The sequence below is a fragment of the Podarcis cretensis genome, assembly GCF_951804945.1.
Source record: "Podarcis cretensis genome assembly, chromosome: 10".
Classification (NCBI taxonomy): domain Eukaryota; kingdom Metazoa; phylum Chordata; class Lepidosauria; order Squamata; family Lacertidae; genus Podarcis; species Podarcis cretensis.
This window is the reverse complement of record NC_137179.1, coordinates 67,127,249-67,146,041: the sequence shown is the minus strand read 5'-3', so window position 1 is coordinate 67,146,041 and position 18,793 is coordinate 67,127,249. Positions and strand designations below refer to the sequence as shown.

The 18,793-nt window shown below is 43.8% G+C and overlaps 1 protein-coding gene across 7 annotated transcripts in view; it reads left to right on the top strand.

The window, feature by feature from the left end:
- The window catches only part of GRAMD4 (GRAM domain containing 4), a 109,110-nt gene that overhangs the window by 56,371 nt on the left and 33,946 nt on the right, over nucleotides 1-18,793 (top strand). For all 7 annotated transcript variants that reach the window (XM_079994223.1, XM_079994219.1, XM_079994220.1 and 4 more), the window contains one exon: nucleotides 8,584-8,704. In XM_079994223.1, the coding sequence (XP_079850349.1) occupies nucleotides 8,584-8,704 (121 nt within the window). The remainder of the gene's footprint in view (nucleotides 1-8,583; nucleotides 8,705-18,793) is intronic.

Here is an 18,793-nt window from a genome sequence, read left to right as displayed (position 1 = left end):
GCTGACTCCTGGATGGCTTTGCTAAGATCTACTGTACTGCTCTCCAATGGGTTGGTTAAACAGGCTAAGAGTCTCGAAGAGACCAATCATAATGATACAGGCTGTGCTGACCTACATTAACTTTTTTGGCTCCCTAATGCTTGGCACTGTGCCATACGGAGTCCTGTTAAACTCCCAGAGGATGCCTTGCTCTTTACTTCATGGGAATTTTCACTTGAGGTCCGTAGAAAAGTTGATGGTTCATTTGATACCATTGTATTCCTCGGACCTAACGCAAAATTCAACCCAGTAATGCATCACGACACATCCTGAAATAGGAGCATCAAATGCTAAATATGGAAATTTTAGCAGATTTAGGGAAGCTTTTAATGTTTGATTTTTGATTGTGTTTTTAATGTTCTGTTGGAAGCTGCCCAGAGTGGCTGGGGAAGCCTGGCTAGATGGGCGGGGTATAAGTAATAAATTATGATTATTATAAATAAAACTGTTCCCTGTACAGTGGTTGGCATACTGGATTTTTCTCTGGGTATGCCCCAGTTCATCTCTAAGCATCACAATAGCAGCACCATCCATGGTAAGCTTTCTGCACCATCCATGGTAAGCTTCTCTGTTGTCGTGGTGGCTGTCCTGCTTGTCCATTCACCCTCTTCTCATTGCAAGGTTAATTTTTAAATATACAGTGGTACCTCGGGTTAAGAACTTAATTCGTTCTGGAGGTCTGTTCTTAACCTGAAACTGTTCTTAACCTGAAGCACCACTTTAGCTTATGGGGCCTCCTGCTGCTGCGACGTCGCCGGAGCACAATTTCTGTTCTCATCCTGAAGCAAAGTTCTTAACCCGAGGTAATATTTCTGGGTTAGCGGAGTCTGTAACCTGAAGCGTATGTAACCTGAAGCGTATGTAACCTGAAGCGTATGTAACCTGAGGTACCACTGTAGATATAAATTATATTTTTGCGTTTTCTGTTTTACATAAACAAATGAATTAAAAACATAAACACATACAGCCGTACCTTGGATCTCGAACGCCTTGGCTCCCAAACAAATTGGCTCCCAAACGATCGAAAGCCGGAAGTGAGTGTTCTGGTTTTCGAATGATTTTCAGAAGCCGAATGTTTCTGATTGGCTGCAGGAGCTTCCGAACGTTTTGTTAGTCAAACGGACTTCCAGAATGGATTCCGTTCGACTTTCAAGGTACGACTGTAACCCCTTCTGACTTCCCTCCCAACTTCTCGTTGTAAGGTTAAGAACCTACATGATGGATGATCAAGCTAATGAACTATGCAGAAATGGCAAAAATAACGGCAAAGCTCAGAGACTATGATAACGAGAAATTGAAAAAAGAGTGGGAATCGTTTATTGTTTATGTGCAAAAATACTGTAAACAAGTTGATACATTGGCAGGCTTTTAGGTAAACACTTGCAACTAGTAGGAAATTAGATTAAAAAAAGGGAAATAATGGAAAAAGTTTAAGAATGGAAATGCGGAAGAAATTGGTTAATATAAGGTACCAGAAGAAGGTATGGAGGGAAGTCCAGAGATTTAAAGAATCTCAAAGAGAAGGTTTGTGAAAAGGTATTTGTTTTTATTTGTAAAGATGTAACTGTGAAAAACTAATAAAAATTTATTAACAAAAAAGAAAAAAGGAAAAAAAGAACCGACACGGAACTGGAAATTAATTGCTCGTCACCACAAACAGGTTGACTATATTTGCAGCTCCCTACTGTTGCAGTAAATCGGAGTTTAGCATTATGAGAATCTTAACCATTGCTAGTGAAAACAAGCAAGCTTAATTAACTATGGTTTGTATATGGATTCTTTTCATATACAAACCATTGTTTGTCTGCTGTTAATCTAAAAAGGAAGCAAGTCCTTTTGGGAATTACAGGGACAGAACTACCCAAACTGTATAGAAATTTATTCACGTATGCGACTACAGCGGCAAGAATGCTACTTGCCCAAAAATGGAAAGAAGAAGTAGACCCAGCAAAAGAAGAATGGATGCAAAAACTTATGGAATATGCAGAAATGGCAAAACTTACCGGAAAAATAAGAAATCAAGATAACAATTTTTTTAATAAAAGAATGGAAATGGTTTATTGAATATTTTCAAATAAACTGTAAACAGATATTGCCAGGATTATTATAATAACCTGCAGTTTTATAAGAGTATATATTTAAAGTGGGGTGGCACTGTGGTCTAAACCACAGAGCCTTGGGCTTGCTGATCGGAAGGTCGGCGGTTCAGATCCCTGCGACGGGGTGAGCTCCCATTACTTGGTCCCTGCTCCTGCCAACCTAGCAGTTTGAAAGCATGTCAAAGTGCAAGTAGATAAACGGTCAGGGGTACCTTTACCTTTACCTATATTTAAAGTAGATGGATAACTCAGCAAACTATGTTAATTTGGATATGCAGAGATATTAAAAATAAATTTAAGGAACCACAGAAAGAGGGGAAAGGGAACCAAGTTTTGAAATGTTAAAATGATTGTAAAATTATTGAATTGTATAAAATTGAGAATCATAAATAAAATTATTGTGAAGGCTCTGCCCACGAGTCGGACAGTGTGTGAGGTTTGATCAGTAAGCTCAGTACCAATTATACAATACTCTTGATGCAAAATACTATTTTGGAAAGAGCCTCTAAAGAGATTTGCCATAATTAACACGGGCTTAGTAAAGCTATTTCTGTCTTGTGTTTACACAGGGAAATAGTAGCATTGATCCGCGCAGCCAGCTGACGGCATTAAACTTGCCAGTGGCCTCATTATTTAACTTGGCCTCTGCAAGCATAGCATACCGGCAGTTCTGCTTTGGTGACTCTCAATTTAAGCTTATGGGTTTGACTCTCAATTAGTTTGTGGACAGCTAATTATCCTGTCATCTTTCATTCTGGTCAGAACATTGCACAGGTACGAAGTGCCTGCTCCAGCCTGTGTAGGACGCAATGTACAGCTGTTTCCTTTGTTGGTGTTCAGTCGTTTAGTCGTGCCCAGCTCTTCGTGACCCCATGGACCAGAGCACGCCAGGCACTCCTGTCTTCCACTGCCTCCCACAGTTTGGTCAAACTCATGCTGGTAGCTTCGAGAACACTGTCCAACCATCTCGTCCTCTGTCGTCCCCTTCTCCTTGTGCCCTCCATCTTTCCCAACATCAGGGACTTTTCCAGGGAGTCTTCTCTTCTCATGAGGTGGCCAAAGTATTGGAGCCTCAGCTTCACAATCTGTCCCTCCAGTGAGCACTCAGGGCTGATTTCCTTAAGAATGAATAGGTTGGATCTTCTTGCAATCCATGGGACTCTCAAGAGTCTCCTCCAGCACCATAATTCAAAAGCATCAATTCTTCGGCGATCAGCCTCCTTTATGGTCCAGCTCTCACTTCCATACATCACTACTGGGAAAACCATAGCTTTAACTATATGGACATTTGTTGGCAAGGTGATATCTCTGCTTTTTAAGTTGCTGTCTAGGTTTGTCATTGCTTTTCTCCCAAGAAGCAGGCGTCTTTTAATTTTGTGGCTGCTGTCACCATCTGCAGTGATCATGGAGCCCAAGAAAGTAAAATCTCTCACTGCCTCCATTTCTACCCCTTCTATTTCCCAGGAGGTGATGGGACCAGTGGCCATGATCTTCGTTTTTTTGATGTTGAGCTTCAGACCATATTTTGCGCTCTCCTCTTTCACCCTCAATAAAAGATTCTTTAATTCCCCCTCACTTTCTGCCATCAAGGTTGTGTCATCTGCATATCTGAGGTTGTTGATATTTCTTCCGGCAATCTTAATTCCAGCTTGGGATTCATCCAGCCCAGCCTTTCACATGAATAAGCTCTGCTACATCAGGCCAATTGCCCAACGCTCCATCATTCTGTTCCCGGTGAAGGGCAACGATATGCCTACTGTCAGTTCATAAAGAAAGCCTGGTGATAATGGTCCTGTTTGTCTCCAATGTCTGGTCTTCCAGGGAGGCTTTCCACAACCAACTTGGTCAGGAATAAAGGAAGCCGTAGTCCAACAACATCTGGAAGGCATCTGGGTCGAGAAAGTTGATTTGCACAGTTCTGTGTTGATGTTGCTTGGGGGGAAAACAGATCATGCAAAGTGCTTCTGGTTGTCTTCTCTATCTGAAATGTAATACACTTCAGTACAATGGTACCTCAGTTCTCAAATGCCTTGGTATTTGAACAACTTGGAACCCAAACAGTACAAACCTGGAAGTAAGTGTTCTGGTTTGTGAACTTTTTTCGGAAGCCAAATGTGCTTCGTTTTGAGTGCTATGCTTCCAATTTGAATGTTACTCTGAGGTCTGTCTGTTTTTGCTATTTATTTTGCATTTTTGCGGCTTTTTGAGTGACTGTGGAACCCAGTTCAGCTACTGATTGATTGATTGATTGATTGTGTGACTTCAGTACATTGTTTATTGCTTCCATTTTATGGATCAGTGGTCTCGTAACATAGTACAATTCATGTTTTATGCTGTTTTAGGGGTTGTTATCAAAAGCCTGGAGCGGATTAATCCATTTTGCATTACTTTCTGTGGGAAAGCGCGCCTTGGTTTTGGAACGCTTTGGTTTTGGAACAGACTTCTGGAACGGATTAAGTTTGAGAACCAAGGTACCATTGTACTAGTCTAAAAAGGTCAGAAAATTAAAGGAAAAAAGGGGCTTTTTACTGTTTCCTAAACACCTCTTACCTCACAGATTGCAAGAAGGAGAAGGCGCATGTTTGGAGGAGTTGAAACACTGAGTTTTATTCATCACAGATACATTAAGCGCAAAAGAAAAGTGTTTCCTCTCTTCCCATCATAGCCATGTGGTTGCCTCTTTCTGAAATGTTGCCTTAAGTGTTTCAGAAAGAGCTTTGTATGTGTGCAACTGCTGTGCCCCTGCTAAGGTTTAAGGAAGAGCGAGCACATGAAATTCTGTGGGCAACCAAGGGGGTTGCTGTTATTTTCAGTTTCAAGCATCACTCCAGATCCATTGGGGCAGAAAGTGGTGACCCGTTTGGGAGAGAAGAGATTGTGGACACCCCTTGACATTCAGATTAAATCTTATCATCTGGAATACCAGATGATATCATCTGAAACCAGCCTCACACCTTGGACCATATGACTGCTGGATATTCTCTCTGTGTGTTTGAGAATTATTTGTTCCAGAAACAGAGAAGAACAGAGAAGAGGTTTCCAGAAGCGGCAGAAGGCTGAGACTGTGTTGTCTATGCAAGGACGTTTTCTGTGGGAACTGTTCTTTGGACATGCACAGTGTGGCAGGACATACAGTGGTACCTCAGGTTATGTACTTAATTCGTTCCGGAGGTTCGTTCTTAACCTGAAATTGTTCTTAACCTGAAGCACCACTTTAGCTAATGGGGGCCTCCTGCTGCCGCCGCGCCACCGGAGCACAATTTCTGTTCTCACCCTGAAGCAAAGTTCTTAACCTGAAGCACTATTTCTGGGTTAGCGGAGTCTGTAACCTGAAGCGTATGTAACCTGAGGTACCACTGTATATAAGACTATTATATTTAAGTACTGTATCGCAAATCTGCACATTGTTGTTGTTTAGTCGTTTAGTTGTGTCCGATGCTTCATGACCCCATGGACCAGAGCCTGCCAGGCACTCCTGTCTTCCACTGCTTCCCGCAGTTTGGTCAAACTCATACTGGTAGCTTCGAGAACACTATCCAACCATCTCGTCCTCTGTCGTCCCCTTCTCCTTGTGCCCTCCATCTTTCCCAACATCAGGGTCTTTTCCAGGGAGTCTTCTCTTCTCAGGAGGTGGCCAAAGTATTGGAGCCTCAGCTTCAGGATCTGTCCTCCCAGTGAGCGCTCAGGGCTGATTTCCTTAAGAATGGATAGGTTTGATCTTCTTGCAGTCCATGGGACTCTCAAGAGTCTCCTCCAGCACCATAATTCAAAAGCATCAATTCTTCGGCGATCAGCCTTCTTTATGGTCCAGCTCTCACTTCCATAGTTTAACTATATGGACCTTTGTTGGCAAGGTGATGTCTCCAACACCTTGCTGTCACACAAACCTAGCTTCGATGTATGATCTTCTGAAATTCAGGAGCAACGATGCAACATTTAAATTAAAATACAGTACCAATGCAAGAAGAACCGGGGTAAAAACCATATTTGTAGGATATGTTCCAGTGTTATAAAGTATCTGGAACTAGAATGGTGGAGGAAAAGCTATCAAAGGTGTGGAAAATCTCCAGTTATCAGAAACCCAAGTATTCAGTAGAATATCTCCTTTCCAGATCTTGCTGAAGAATTTCTTCAGGTGTTTCCTCCATGAACAGCCTGGAGGGTAGCAACAAGAGAGCGGGCCTTTTCTGCGATGCCTTCTAGAATTTTCTCCCCAGGGAGACTCACCTGGCACCTTCATTACATATCTTTAGGCACCAGGCACAAATATTCCTCTTCTCCCAGTCCTTTGGTTAATTAAACAATCTTTCAAACTGGTTGTGTGTATTGTTTTGGTTTCTTACTACGTTACACATTTTTGTGTTTTTATATTGTAAACCACCCTGTGGTTCTCAGATGAAGGGTAGTCTAGAAATTTAATAAATAAAGTAGTTATAATAAACAAATTAGGTACACAGTATACGGTAGCATAAAAATCACCTGATGTTGCATCTTTCCTCTGGTGTTTTTTGTGGGGTTTTTTAAGAGCTTCCTGCATAGAACAATGAGGAAAGCTTTTGAGGCCAGCATGGTATCCGAATAATTACCTTAAAACCAGAGTGTACAAACCCTTGGATGACTCAAAGTTATCCTCCATTCCCCCCCCCCGCCCGCTGTTTCATTTCCCACCCACCTGCATTAGCTTGAGTGACTGTGCAAACAATTCTTAAAAGGTCATTAAAAATAAAATGAAGGCAAATGGACAAAAGAAGCCTTTCATAAAGCTAGCATGAGCACTGCACTATGTTAATCCGGTGGGCTAGACCTTTAAAAGCCATAATAGCTTGCATTATTAGTAAGCCAGTATTGTCAGAAGCATTTTCCTTCCTAGAAAAAAGCAAAAAACAAAAAATCCTGTGCGCATGGCTTTAGAATGGCAAAGGCATTTACTGTAGAATGAGCTTTGCATTACCAATCGTATTCTTCGCTGGGTGAATGCAAGCTATCTATGAGATGTGAAGGAATATTCACTTCACGAGTATGAACCATATAATACTACAGCAGTACCTTGGTTCTCAAACTTTTTTAAAATATATATTTTTTTATTATTTTCATTAATAAAACATATAACAACATTACAATAATCAATCAAATGCATTTGCTCCGCTGAGCTCGCGACTTCCCTCCCTCCCTCCAACTGGTGTTCTGTTTCCTCATAAGTTATGCACGCCTTTCTAATGTCAGTTTCTGTCCTTTAATACAAATCGAGTCCTTCTGTTGTTAATGGTCAGATACTAATTATTACCCTACGTTGCAGGATTTATGTCAGTCCTGCTAGTGTCTTCAAGTTTTTACAATAATCTCTTAAATAATAATTTTACTCCAGTCTCTCTGGAATTTCTGATCGCCTTGGTTCCAAATCCTCAGTCATTTTGGCCAGTTCTGCATATTCCATCATCATCATCTGCCACTCCTCAATCGTTTGTAATTCTTGTAATTTCCATCTTTGGGCTAAAACTTTTTTCTCAAACTTAATCCGTTCCGGAAGTCTGAATTTTACTATGTAACGAGCCCATTGATCCGTATAATGAAAGCAATAATGTACTGTACTATAAAAACCCATTTCCGCAGTCACACAATCAATCAGTAGCTGAACTGGGTTCCACACAGCCACAAAAACAAATGAACCGAAAAAGCCTCAAAAACAAAAACGCAGAATAAAGAGCAAAAACAAAAGCGCCAAACTTAATCCGTTCCGGAAGTATGTTTGACTTCCGAAATGTTCAAAAACCAAGGCACTGCTTCTGATTGGTTCAGGCACCCCAGAAACAATAGCCAACAGTCGCATCGGATGTTCGGCTTCCAAAAAACATTCGAAAACTGGAACACTTACTTCCGGGTTTTTGGCGTTTGGGAACCAAGGCGTTTGAGAACCAAGGTACCACTGTATTTGATGCCCTCATCCAAGCCTATTCCTCTTCCTGAGTACACCTGGGAAACATGAACAACCCATTCAGCCTTTTAAGTTCCTAGGTTTGATGCTTGATTTTAGTCTGGCTGTCAAGGACGCGGGTGGCGCTGTGGGTTAAACCACAGAGCCTAGGGCTTGCTGGTCAGAAGGTCGGCGGTTCGAATCCCCACGACGGGGTGAGCTCCCGTTGCTCGGTCCCTGCTCCTGCCAACCTAGCAGTTTGAAAGCACGTCAAAGTGCAAGTAGATAAATAGGTACCACTCTGGCGGGAAGGTAAACGGCGTTTCCGTGCGCTGCTCTGGTTTGCCAGAAGCGGCTTAGTCGCTGGCCACATGACCCGGAAGCTGTACGCCGGCTCCCTCGGCCAATAAAGCGAGATGAGCACCGCAAACCCAGAGTCGGTCACGACTGGACCTAATGGTCAGGGGTCCCTTTACCTTTACCTTTTTATCAAGGACTGTCCCCTTATTTTATCTTTCCTCCCTTTTTTAACAGAGGAGGAGCTCAGGAAGCTGCGAGAAGAAACGAATGCTGAAACACTGAAACAAGAGCTGGAAAAAGAACGTCTACGAAGGATAGAACTGGAGCAAAAAGTCAATGAAATACTTAAAACCAGGTAGGGAAACCTGCAAGGTGCAGTACAGCTGTGTATGGGCGTTGTGGGGCTTGTGGTTTTTTTTTTTAGAGACCAGGCTGTTCTCTAGGTGATTTCGCCCTGGGAATGATGAATAATAAAACCTGAAATTTCTTCCTTTTGGTACTCGGTGATTTTGAAGCAGTGACATTTCTAGAATCCATACAAGGCTGTATAGAAATCTGATCTCTTTTGTTTTTTAAAAAATATTTTCATGGTCATACTCAGCAGCTGAGATGCATTGTGTCATTTATTTCCTGGTTGGGTCTCAAAAGTGCTGCCCTCCTCTCCCATCTAAGTGGCATTTTTGCCCTTATTAGCGACATTTGGGTGACTTCGGACATCGTAGTGTCAGAAGCCGCAAAAACAGTTAGCCAGACTGAATCCATCCTCATTGAAAGCCTGCTAACCGTTAATTAAGCAGTGACAATTGGCCTCAAATCTATTATTTGGTGGGCAGATCCTGTCTTCACAGAGAGGTGAAGTCTATGGTGTTTTTGGGTGGTTTCATGTTTCCTCTATGTAGGAAAAGCAGAGACTAATGAATTGGTCTGCCTGTGAGACAACTTATATATTAAGCAATCCTCAATCATATATTATGTGTCAATGAGAACAGGTTGCCCCAGTGGAAAGTAATTCTTTTCTTTGCGTTTTTCAAGAGCTCCTATCACGCCCATGTAAAGAAGACATACTAAACAAGCCCAGTGGCATCAGTTTCATAGATTTATCTATAAGGATGCTCAGGGATTGTCTAGCGCTGGGTATAGCATCTGCTGTAAAGAGGCACGTTGCCAACGAAACAAATGTCTAAATGATTTGAAATGGTCCGATCAGCCATTTGTCTGATGCAAATTGCATTCTGTCACTTCTGCATTTTACAAGTTGTGAGCTAGTTTTATCGCATAACCAAACGGTAATTACTGCTAGCAATGCGTTCCTTTCAAACGGGAGCTACCGTACTTTCCCGTCTATAAGACGGCCCCATGTATAGGACGACCCCTGTTTCTGGGGACTCAAATTTAAGAAAATGGGGGGAGATGGCACAGAGTTGGAAAGGATTGCCCAGAGTTGTTTAGCTATTTTTGGGAGGGATTGCCAAAAATCGCTCACCTGGTAAAGGTAAAGGGACCCCTGACCATTAGGTCCAGTCGTGACCGACTCTGGGGTTACGGCGCTCATCTAGCTTTATTGGCAGAGGGAGCCGGCGTACAGCTTCCGGGTCATGTGGCCAGCATGACTAAGCCGCTTCTGGAGAACCTAGCAGCGCACAGAAACACCGTTTACCTTCCCGCCGGAGCGATGCCTATTTATCTACTTGCACTTTGACGTGCTTTCGAACTGCTAGGTTGGCAGGAGCAGGGACGGAACAACGGGAGCTCACCCCGTCGCGGGGATTTGAACCGCCGATCTTCTGATCGGCAAGTCCTGGGCTCTGTGGTTTAGATCTGACTCCTTTCTGTCCCATTGCCGGCAGAAGCTGCAGATTGCCCGCCCAACTGCTGGAGCACCAGCCAATCCACACCACCCATTGAAGCAGCAACCAATAGCATGCACAATAGCTGCTGACAGCCCTGGCAGCAACCAATCAAATGTCCACCCTATGCACTACCCATGTATGAGATGACCCCAACTCTTTAGCATGATTTTTACAAAAGAAAGCATAGTCTTATATACAGAAAAGTACTGTATTTCCGCTGTAGCAAGCAAGCAAGGGGAATCTTTGACTCTATAGATGTTGCTGAATTTCAGCACCCTCCAGGCCCAGCAAGCATGGCCAATGGTTAGGGATGATGGGACTTGTAGTTCAGCCATATCCAGGGGTGGGGGAGGTCCCCCAGACCTGCTCTGTAGCCTCTGTTTTCTGGATTGATTATTTTCCTGCCATGTATAAGCTCTCTCCTTTGCTTTTATTTAAGATGGTTTTTAACCTATTATGCATTTCTGTATTACCTGCACTTCACCGCAGAACAGTTTTCGAGTGGGTTACAATTAAAACTTTTTAGTAATGACCTTATTATTTTTTAAAAACAAGGCAGGCAAGTTGCAATACCAAGCAACTAAAAACATCATTACTCGCATTGGATTCCACTCAAAGCCTGCGTGAATAACTAGGCCTTCTGCTGGCTTCTGAAACTTGCTTAAAAGGGTAGGCGCCAGCTATGGGACGGAAGGAAGTTCCAAATTGGGGGTGCCACCACTGAGAAGTCTGTCACTAACATGCCTCTGCTGAAGATAGTACAGTGGTACCTCAGGTTAAGAATTTAATTCGTTCTGGAGGTCCGTTCTTAACCTGAAACTGTTCTTAACCTGAGGTACCACTTTAGCTAATGGGGCCTCCCGCTGCCGCTGCATGATGTCTGTTCTCATCCTGAAGCAAAGTTCTTAACCCGAGGTACTATTTCTGGGTTAGTGGAGTCTGTAACCTGAAGCGTATGTAACTTGAAGCATATGTAACCCGAGATACCATTGTACTTTTATTTTTGGCCAAAGCTGTTGAGCTTTTTTTTTTTTTTTTTGGCAAAATCGCAAACAAATTAGAGGTTTTTGCAGAAAATACTGCTTCCAACTGCAGTATTCCAGCATGTTCGGGAAACCCTACTGAAGAGCCAACCTCAAGTGACTTGCCTTGGAAAGACAACGTAGACATTTCACAAATGAGCTAGTGGTTGCGTTCCAGATTCCTTTCCCTTATATATCATAATCCGGAGGAGTGCTGTTGGTTGCCCCTTGCGTTACAATGGTACCTTGGGTTACAAACACCTTGGGTTACAAACGCTCCAGGTTACAGACTCCGCTAAGCCGGAAGCAGTACCTCGGGATAAGAACTTTACCTCAGGATGAGAACAGAAATCGTGCTCCAGTGGCGCGGTGGCAGCGGGAGGCCCCATTAGCTACAGTGGTACCTCAGGTTAAGAATGGTTTCAGGTTAAGATCGGACCTCCGGAACGAATTAAGTTCGTAACCAGAGGTACCACTGTATAGGAACCCAACCAGCTTCAGCTGGAAAGCAAGCATTTAGTGTCACCAAAACTGTCCTGTGTAACCCTGTTCCAGCAGAGATTCAGGAGCCATCCTCTGGGTTTTTTTTCTTTCAGTTGTCTCTTGAAGTCCACGCCAACAAGCCTTTGCAGCTGTTTAATTAGCCAGTCACTTTTAATTATTATTTGCATAGTTTTTAGTGCTTTGTTGTCTGATGTTTTATGATGTGGCAGTCTAGAAATGTGTGTGTGTGAGAGAGAATATCAGGGCAGGCTGAGGTTTATAAGTGATTCTGCCGCAGACTGCTTGCCCTGCACCTTCCAAGTCCGAGCGAGAAAGCACTTGCCTCCCATAATAATAATTTTATAATAATTTATTATTTATACCCCGCCCATCTGACTGGGTTTCCCCAGCCACTCTGGGGCGGCTCCCAACAGATTAAAAACAGAGTAAAACATCAAACATTAAAACTTCCCTAAACAGGGCTGCCTTCTGATGTCTTCTAAAAGTCAGATAGTTGTTTATTTCCTTGACATCTGATGGGAGGGCATTCCACAGGGCGGGCGCTACTACTGAGAAGACCCACTGCCTGGTTCCCTGTAATCTCACTTCTCGCAGTGAGGGAACCGCCAGAAGGCCCTCAGCGCTGGATCTCAGTGTCTGGGCTGAACGATGGGGGTGGAGACACTCCATCAGGTATACTGGGCTGAGACCGTTTAGGGCACTTTGAATTGTGCCCGGAAACGTACTGGGAGCCAACGTATGTCTTTCAGGACTGGTGTTACGAGGTCTCAGCTGCTACTCCCGGTCGCCACTCTAGCTGCTGCATTCTGGATTAATTACAGTTTCTGTGTCACCTTCAAAGGTAGCCCCACGTAGAGCACATTGCAGTAGTCCAAGATAACCAGATAACCAGAGCGTGCACCACTCTGGCGAGACAGTCTGTGGGTAGGTAGGTACTCAGTAAGCGTATCAGATGGAGCTGGTAGACAGCTGCCCTGGACACAGAATTGCCCTGTACCTCCATGGACACCTGTGAGTCCAAAATGACTCCCAGGCTGCACACCCAACCTTCAGGGGGCACAGTTACCCTGTTCAGGACCAGGGAATCCTCCATACCTGTCTGCCCCCTGGTTGTATTTGACTGCTCCAGTGGATTACATCCCACAGTTTTTGCATCCTGCCTGCTTCTCTTCCTGCCTGATACCCCTCACTGACAGCTGCAGATCACTCTGGTCCAGCCCAGCTGGACTTGCAGCGACCCACAGCTGTCCATTCATCCAAGGCCTTCCCTGTAGACATGCCATGGCTCAAGCCTTGGCCAAATTCGGCACACAGCCCTGTTTTTATAGTGCTGTTTTACTGGCTATGCGTTGTACTTTCGCTTTAAAGATGTTTGCTGTTTTTATGCTGTGCGCTGAGCAGATATTTTTTAAAATATTAAGTGGCCCGTGCTTCCTTTTAGAGAGATCAATAAAATATCTCCCTGATGTTAATATACTTTCCAGTTTCCTGACCATTGCTAAGTGTTCTTCTATACTCCTGGTTTCTGGAATGGAGTAGTTAAAGGAGGGGTTGGCTTGATGGCAGCCACCAGTGTGGAGCTGTGGTTAGCATTTGGGGCAATTGCAGTTGAGACACAGGTGGCACTGTGGTTGAAATCACTGAGCCTTGGGCTTGCTGATTGGAAGGTCGGTGGTTCGAATCCCCACAATGGGGTGAGCTCCCGTTGCTCGGTCCCTGCTCCTGCCAACCTAGCAGTTCGAAAGCACATCAAAGTGCGAGTAGATCAATAGGTACCGCTCCAGGGGGAAGGTAAACGGCGTTTCCGTGTGCTGCTCTGGTTTTGCCAGAAGCGACTTAGTCATGCTGGCCACATGACCCGCAAAAACTGTCTGCGGAGAAACGTCGGCTCCCTCGGCCAATAAAGCGAGATGAGTGCCGCAACCCCAGACTTGTTCACGACTGGACTTAACTGTCAGGGGTCCTTTACCTTTCCATTTTGTATTTGCAATATATATTCTTGTTTTGGTTTTGTGAGTTTAAGAACAGTGGCTAGCGGGATAAGCACATGAAGCATCCATTTTTATTTTTATTTCACTTTTTCAGCGAATTGCTTTCTTGCTTTTATGTTGTCTTTTGTCCATATGCAAGTTTAGCTGAACAGGAGAATTTAAATTCAACATCTTTTTTTTTAAAAGCAATTTGCGGCACTAATCAGCAGGACCCTTGGCTGGCTGATTTTTTCTCTCTCATTTATTTATAGCCTGGCAGGCCATTAAACACTGATGTTGCACGTAGAACGGCTACTGTTGAGAATTAATTCATCCTGAGAATTAATTTGTCCTGTAATGAGATATTTTTAACATCCCATTAGCTTCCTAACCTACATGGGCATGTAGATTAGGGGAAGATAAGGCACCAAATTTGCGTACTTTTTTTGGGGGGGGGTATAATACGTCTTTTTTGTGTAATCCCCATATTTCCTAGGCAAGTTATTAATTTGTAAACAAATGCTGGTTCAGTTATTTTTGCGGGCTGTTTACGTAATACCTAGTGCAAGGCAATCTGCAAGGCTAAAAATATGAGAATAGTTTCTCATATGGGGGTCCGCAGACCAATTATGGCCCATGAGCTCCTTTTTAGGTGGTCTGCCAAAAGGTTGGCAGAGAGTTTTGAACCCCCACCCCCCAAAAACCCCCATAAAATTCTTATGTTTTCACCAGAGCTTTATTCGCAAACTGGCTAACAAGGCCCTGACCTAAGGCTGGACGATACCTGGTTTTCAACACTGTGATATATCACCAACTAAACATCACAATATACTGATATATCACAATTTCTGAAATAAGGATGGAACTGTGGAGAGGCATTGGCTGGCTTCATGGTTTCCCCCACATCGTGATTTTTGCATAGCGCACACATACCCACACCCCATGATTCGCGATATATTGCCAGTTCAAAAATTATGAATCTGATATCACGATATGGACTTCAAACCGGTTTTGGACGATATATGAATATATCGCCCAGCCTTAACTAAAAACCATGCTTTTCATAATGCAACACTGGTGCAGTCTGCTATTTCCACTCTAAAACTTTACCGGTTAAAGGTCCTTTTGCAGAACCTAGCAGATGCTGAAGCTGGCAAGCATTTGACCCAACTTTGCTTTCAAAATCCAGGCAAAATCAGCTCCTCTATAGCACACAAATGTGTTTAGCACAAAACGTTTGGGAGTGGTTTCTCTGATTACTCATGTCTGTCAGAGTTTATTTCTGCACCTATTTAAATGCTGAAATATCTGTGAAACCAGGGCTGTTTTTCTAGAAAATGAGGTGCCGGAACTCCCTTGTTCTGTTATAAAGGCAATGGCAAAGTTTGCAGGCTATGAAGGACTCACAAATTTATTGACAGCTGCACAAATTAGTATAGCTAGGAAGTGGAAGGGGCAAGCAGAATATAAAATGGAAGAATGATATAAAGAGGTGTGGGATATAGCTATTAATGATAAATTAACATGTCCCATTAAGATAAGATGGGAAATATGCAGGAGAAGTGATTTTGAGGAGATATGGAGGGTGTGTGTAGAATTTGTAATGTTAAAACGGAAAGGGATCGACCCATCGCAGGAGGTGTTGAAATTTTGGGAGGTTGGATAGTTACAATGGTGTTGGGCTGCACATTTTTATTCTTATTTATTTATGATTATTGCTTTATTATGGCGCCGACCTGAGAGGTGCCGGACACTGAGTTCAGGGGAGTTCTGGTTGAAAAGAAAGCCCTGCTTGAAACTGTAAGTGCCCTCAAATACACAACCTTAAAAATATAAAGTGGTATAGGTAAAGGTAAAGGGACCCCTGACCATTAGGTCCAGTCGTGGCAGACTCTGGGGTCGTGGTGCTCATCTCGCTTTACTGGCTGAGGGAGCTGGCGTACAGCTTCCTGGTCATGTGGCCAGCATGACTAAACCGCTTCTGGCGAACCAGAGCAGCGCATGGAAACGCTGTTTACCTTCCCACCGGAGCGGTACCTATTTATCTACTTGCACTTTGACGTGTTTTTGAACTGCTAGGTTGGCAGGAGCAGGGACTGAGCAACAGGAGCTCACCCCGCCACAGGGATTCGAACCGCCAACCTTCTGATTGGCAAGTCCTAGGCTCTGTGGTTTAACCCACAGCGCCACCTGCATCCCAAAGTGGTATAGAAATGAAATTAATAATAATAATAGTATTAATAAAAATAAAAATAAAACTTGGATATAAGGTGACCACTCTTTTTTTGTTTGGACAGAAATAGTGAACTTTGTTTGGACAGAAATAGTAAACCCACCAGTAGCTTATTGGCAGAATTTGCTGTCACTTACGGTAGAGATTCTACATTTTGCATGTCCTTGCTAGCTGCATTTTAGTTAACTTCATCTGATGAATCTAGGTCAGCCTTCCTTAGCTCCCCAGATGTCGTTGGGACTGCACATCCCATAATCTCTGACCCAGAGACCCATGCTGCCTGGGTCTGATGGGAGTCGGAGTCCATCGGCATCCGAAGGATGTCAGGATGGGAAAGGCTAGTCTAGGGTTTTGAAAAGGTAGAGAGGTTAGAAAGGACATTCTTAAAAGAGCAGATTGTCGTTCAGCCCCTGCTTGGGACCCTTGTTTGTGGTGCTCTTTGAAGGCTGCCTGCCCGCGTAAATAACAAGTGCATCTTGGGTCAAGTTTCCTTTTCAGCTAGTGCGTCAGGGGCGCCAGCTGTAAAAATAAGAAAGCTTGCTAATTCCTTGGCACTGCTTCTTGGGTGTTTCCGTGGGCTGGAGTTGAATGGAAGTCTGCAAACCTGCACTTTGCTGCTGCGTGAAATTACATGCCATTAGCCGTTCACGGCCAGCTCTAAGCGACGTTTCACGCTACTCTTAATTGCCGCACGACTAAATACAAATGGGCTTGAGCTGGCGCCACCAGCGCACTTGATAGAAACATCGTTTTATCAATTAAGAAAATTAAGACGTTAAGCAGATGCGATGTCATGGGTTGGAATCTTCCTGGTTTTAAAATGCAGGTCAACTAGGGGAGGTATGGAAGATTTGGTTGTGTTCAGTGTTGCCCTTAAGCCGTCTTGGCACCAGCTCTTATATTCCTGCAGTAGGTCCCAGGTGAAACCATTACCTCCCTGAAGCTCAGTGCTAGCACCCCACAGGGATATGTGTACCTGTACTCGTTGACTGTTTTTCATCTGATCCATCCACTGTAATTATTAAGTCTGCAGATGAAACTACCATAATGGATCTAATTACAGGTGGAGATGAATCAGCGTACAGGGAGGAGGTTCAAAAAGTATCTACATGGTGCTTAGCGAATAACTTGCACCTAAATGTTAGCAAGGCAAAGGAGATGGTGTTCGACTTTCGGAGGAGAGAGGGGAACTAGCCCCGTTGTATAACGGGGGGGGGGGCTGTGAGGAGAGAGTCTCTTCATTTAAATTCCTGGGAGTTTACCTTAGTGAAGACCTCACTTGGAAAAACAATATAACTCAGGTGGTTAGGAAGGCCCAGCAGAGACTCCATTTTCTCAGGGTCTTGTGAAAGAACAATGTTAAACAGCAATTGATGACCTCTTTCTACCGGTCCACAATAGAAAGTGTCCTCTCCTATTGTATCACAGTGTGGTAAGTCGTATTGAAAGCCATGGACAGAAAGTCTTTACAGAGGGTGGTAAACACAGCACATGATATCATGGGCTGTTCCCTGAGCCCGCTAGATGACATCGCAAGGGATCGTTGCCTTAGGAGAGCGAGAAAAATTCTCAGGGACGATTCACACCCTGGCCAGCACCTCTTTAATCTTCTACTCTCGGGCAGGAGATATAGAAGTATAAGAAGTGCCAACAGGCTAAAAAACAGTTTCTATCCGTGAGCTGTTAGGCTGCTGAATGGAAAATAATATAGTGCAACTGACTTTCGAGGTTGGTGTGTTGTGCGACAAGCACACAGAGTGCAATGAGATTGAGTGTTTTGGGGGGGGGAGGCTCTGTTACAGTGGTGCCCCGCAAGACGAATGCCTCGCAGGACGAAAAACTCGCTAGACGAAAGAGTTTTTCGTTTTTGAGGTGCTTCGCAAGACGAATTTGCCTATGGGCTTGCTTCACAAGACAAAAACGTCTTGCGAGTTCTTGCGAGTTTTTTCCCTCCCCCCCCCTTTTTCTAAGCAGCTAATAGCCGCTAAGCCGCTAATAGCGCTAATCTGCTAAGCCGCTAATAGCCGTGCTTCGCAAGACGAAAAAACCGCAAGACGAAGAGACTCGCGGAACGAATTAATTTCGTCTTGCGAGGCACCACTGTAATTTCATTGTACACAGGTTGTACATTGACAATAAAGGTATGTTGTTGTTGTTTGTTGTTGTTGTTGTTGTTGTTGTTGTTGTTGTTGTTGTTGTTATACTGCCCTGTACCAGCAGATTTCAGGGCATAAAATCACAAACTCTAAAAACACAAAATGCATAATAAAAACAAAAGTAACCCAATACCCCCTCCTCAACACATTCTAAAAGGGCACTGGATGTCTAATCAGCCAAAGGCCTGGTTAAAGAGGAATGTTTTTTGCCTGGTGCCTAAAAGTGTATAATGGAGGCTTCAGGCTAACAACTGGGCTCTCCAGGAAGAATTGGGGAGTGGGATGCAGAACGACCCACTGCCTCTCCCTATTTCAAACTTTCTTCATGGTTTAGCCCCACCACTTTGCCCCAGTGTGCCTGCCTTTTTCTCCTTTTCCCAGCTGCCTATTAACCTGGGAACCGCAACTGTCACCTGTAACTCCATTTCCCCCTCCTATTGCAGCCCCTGCCTTCTCTGTTTCCATGCTTTATTTTCTTTCAGCGGTGCTGGGAAGCAATAGAAATTGCCCATAGCATGATGTTGCGCTTCCCAGGTAGCCAGGTCTGAGCACCTGTCTGCCTTCACAGAACATACATGGGTTTTTTTGATTGACAGGATCTTGTTTCAGCACTGTGGAGCCAAACCAGGGACTTTGTGAAAGTTTTCACCGTAGAACATTAAGCATTTGGTGAATACGTGAATATTCAGTCTGATTCTTGCCAAGAAGC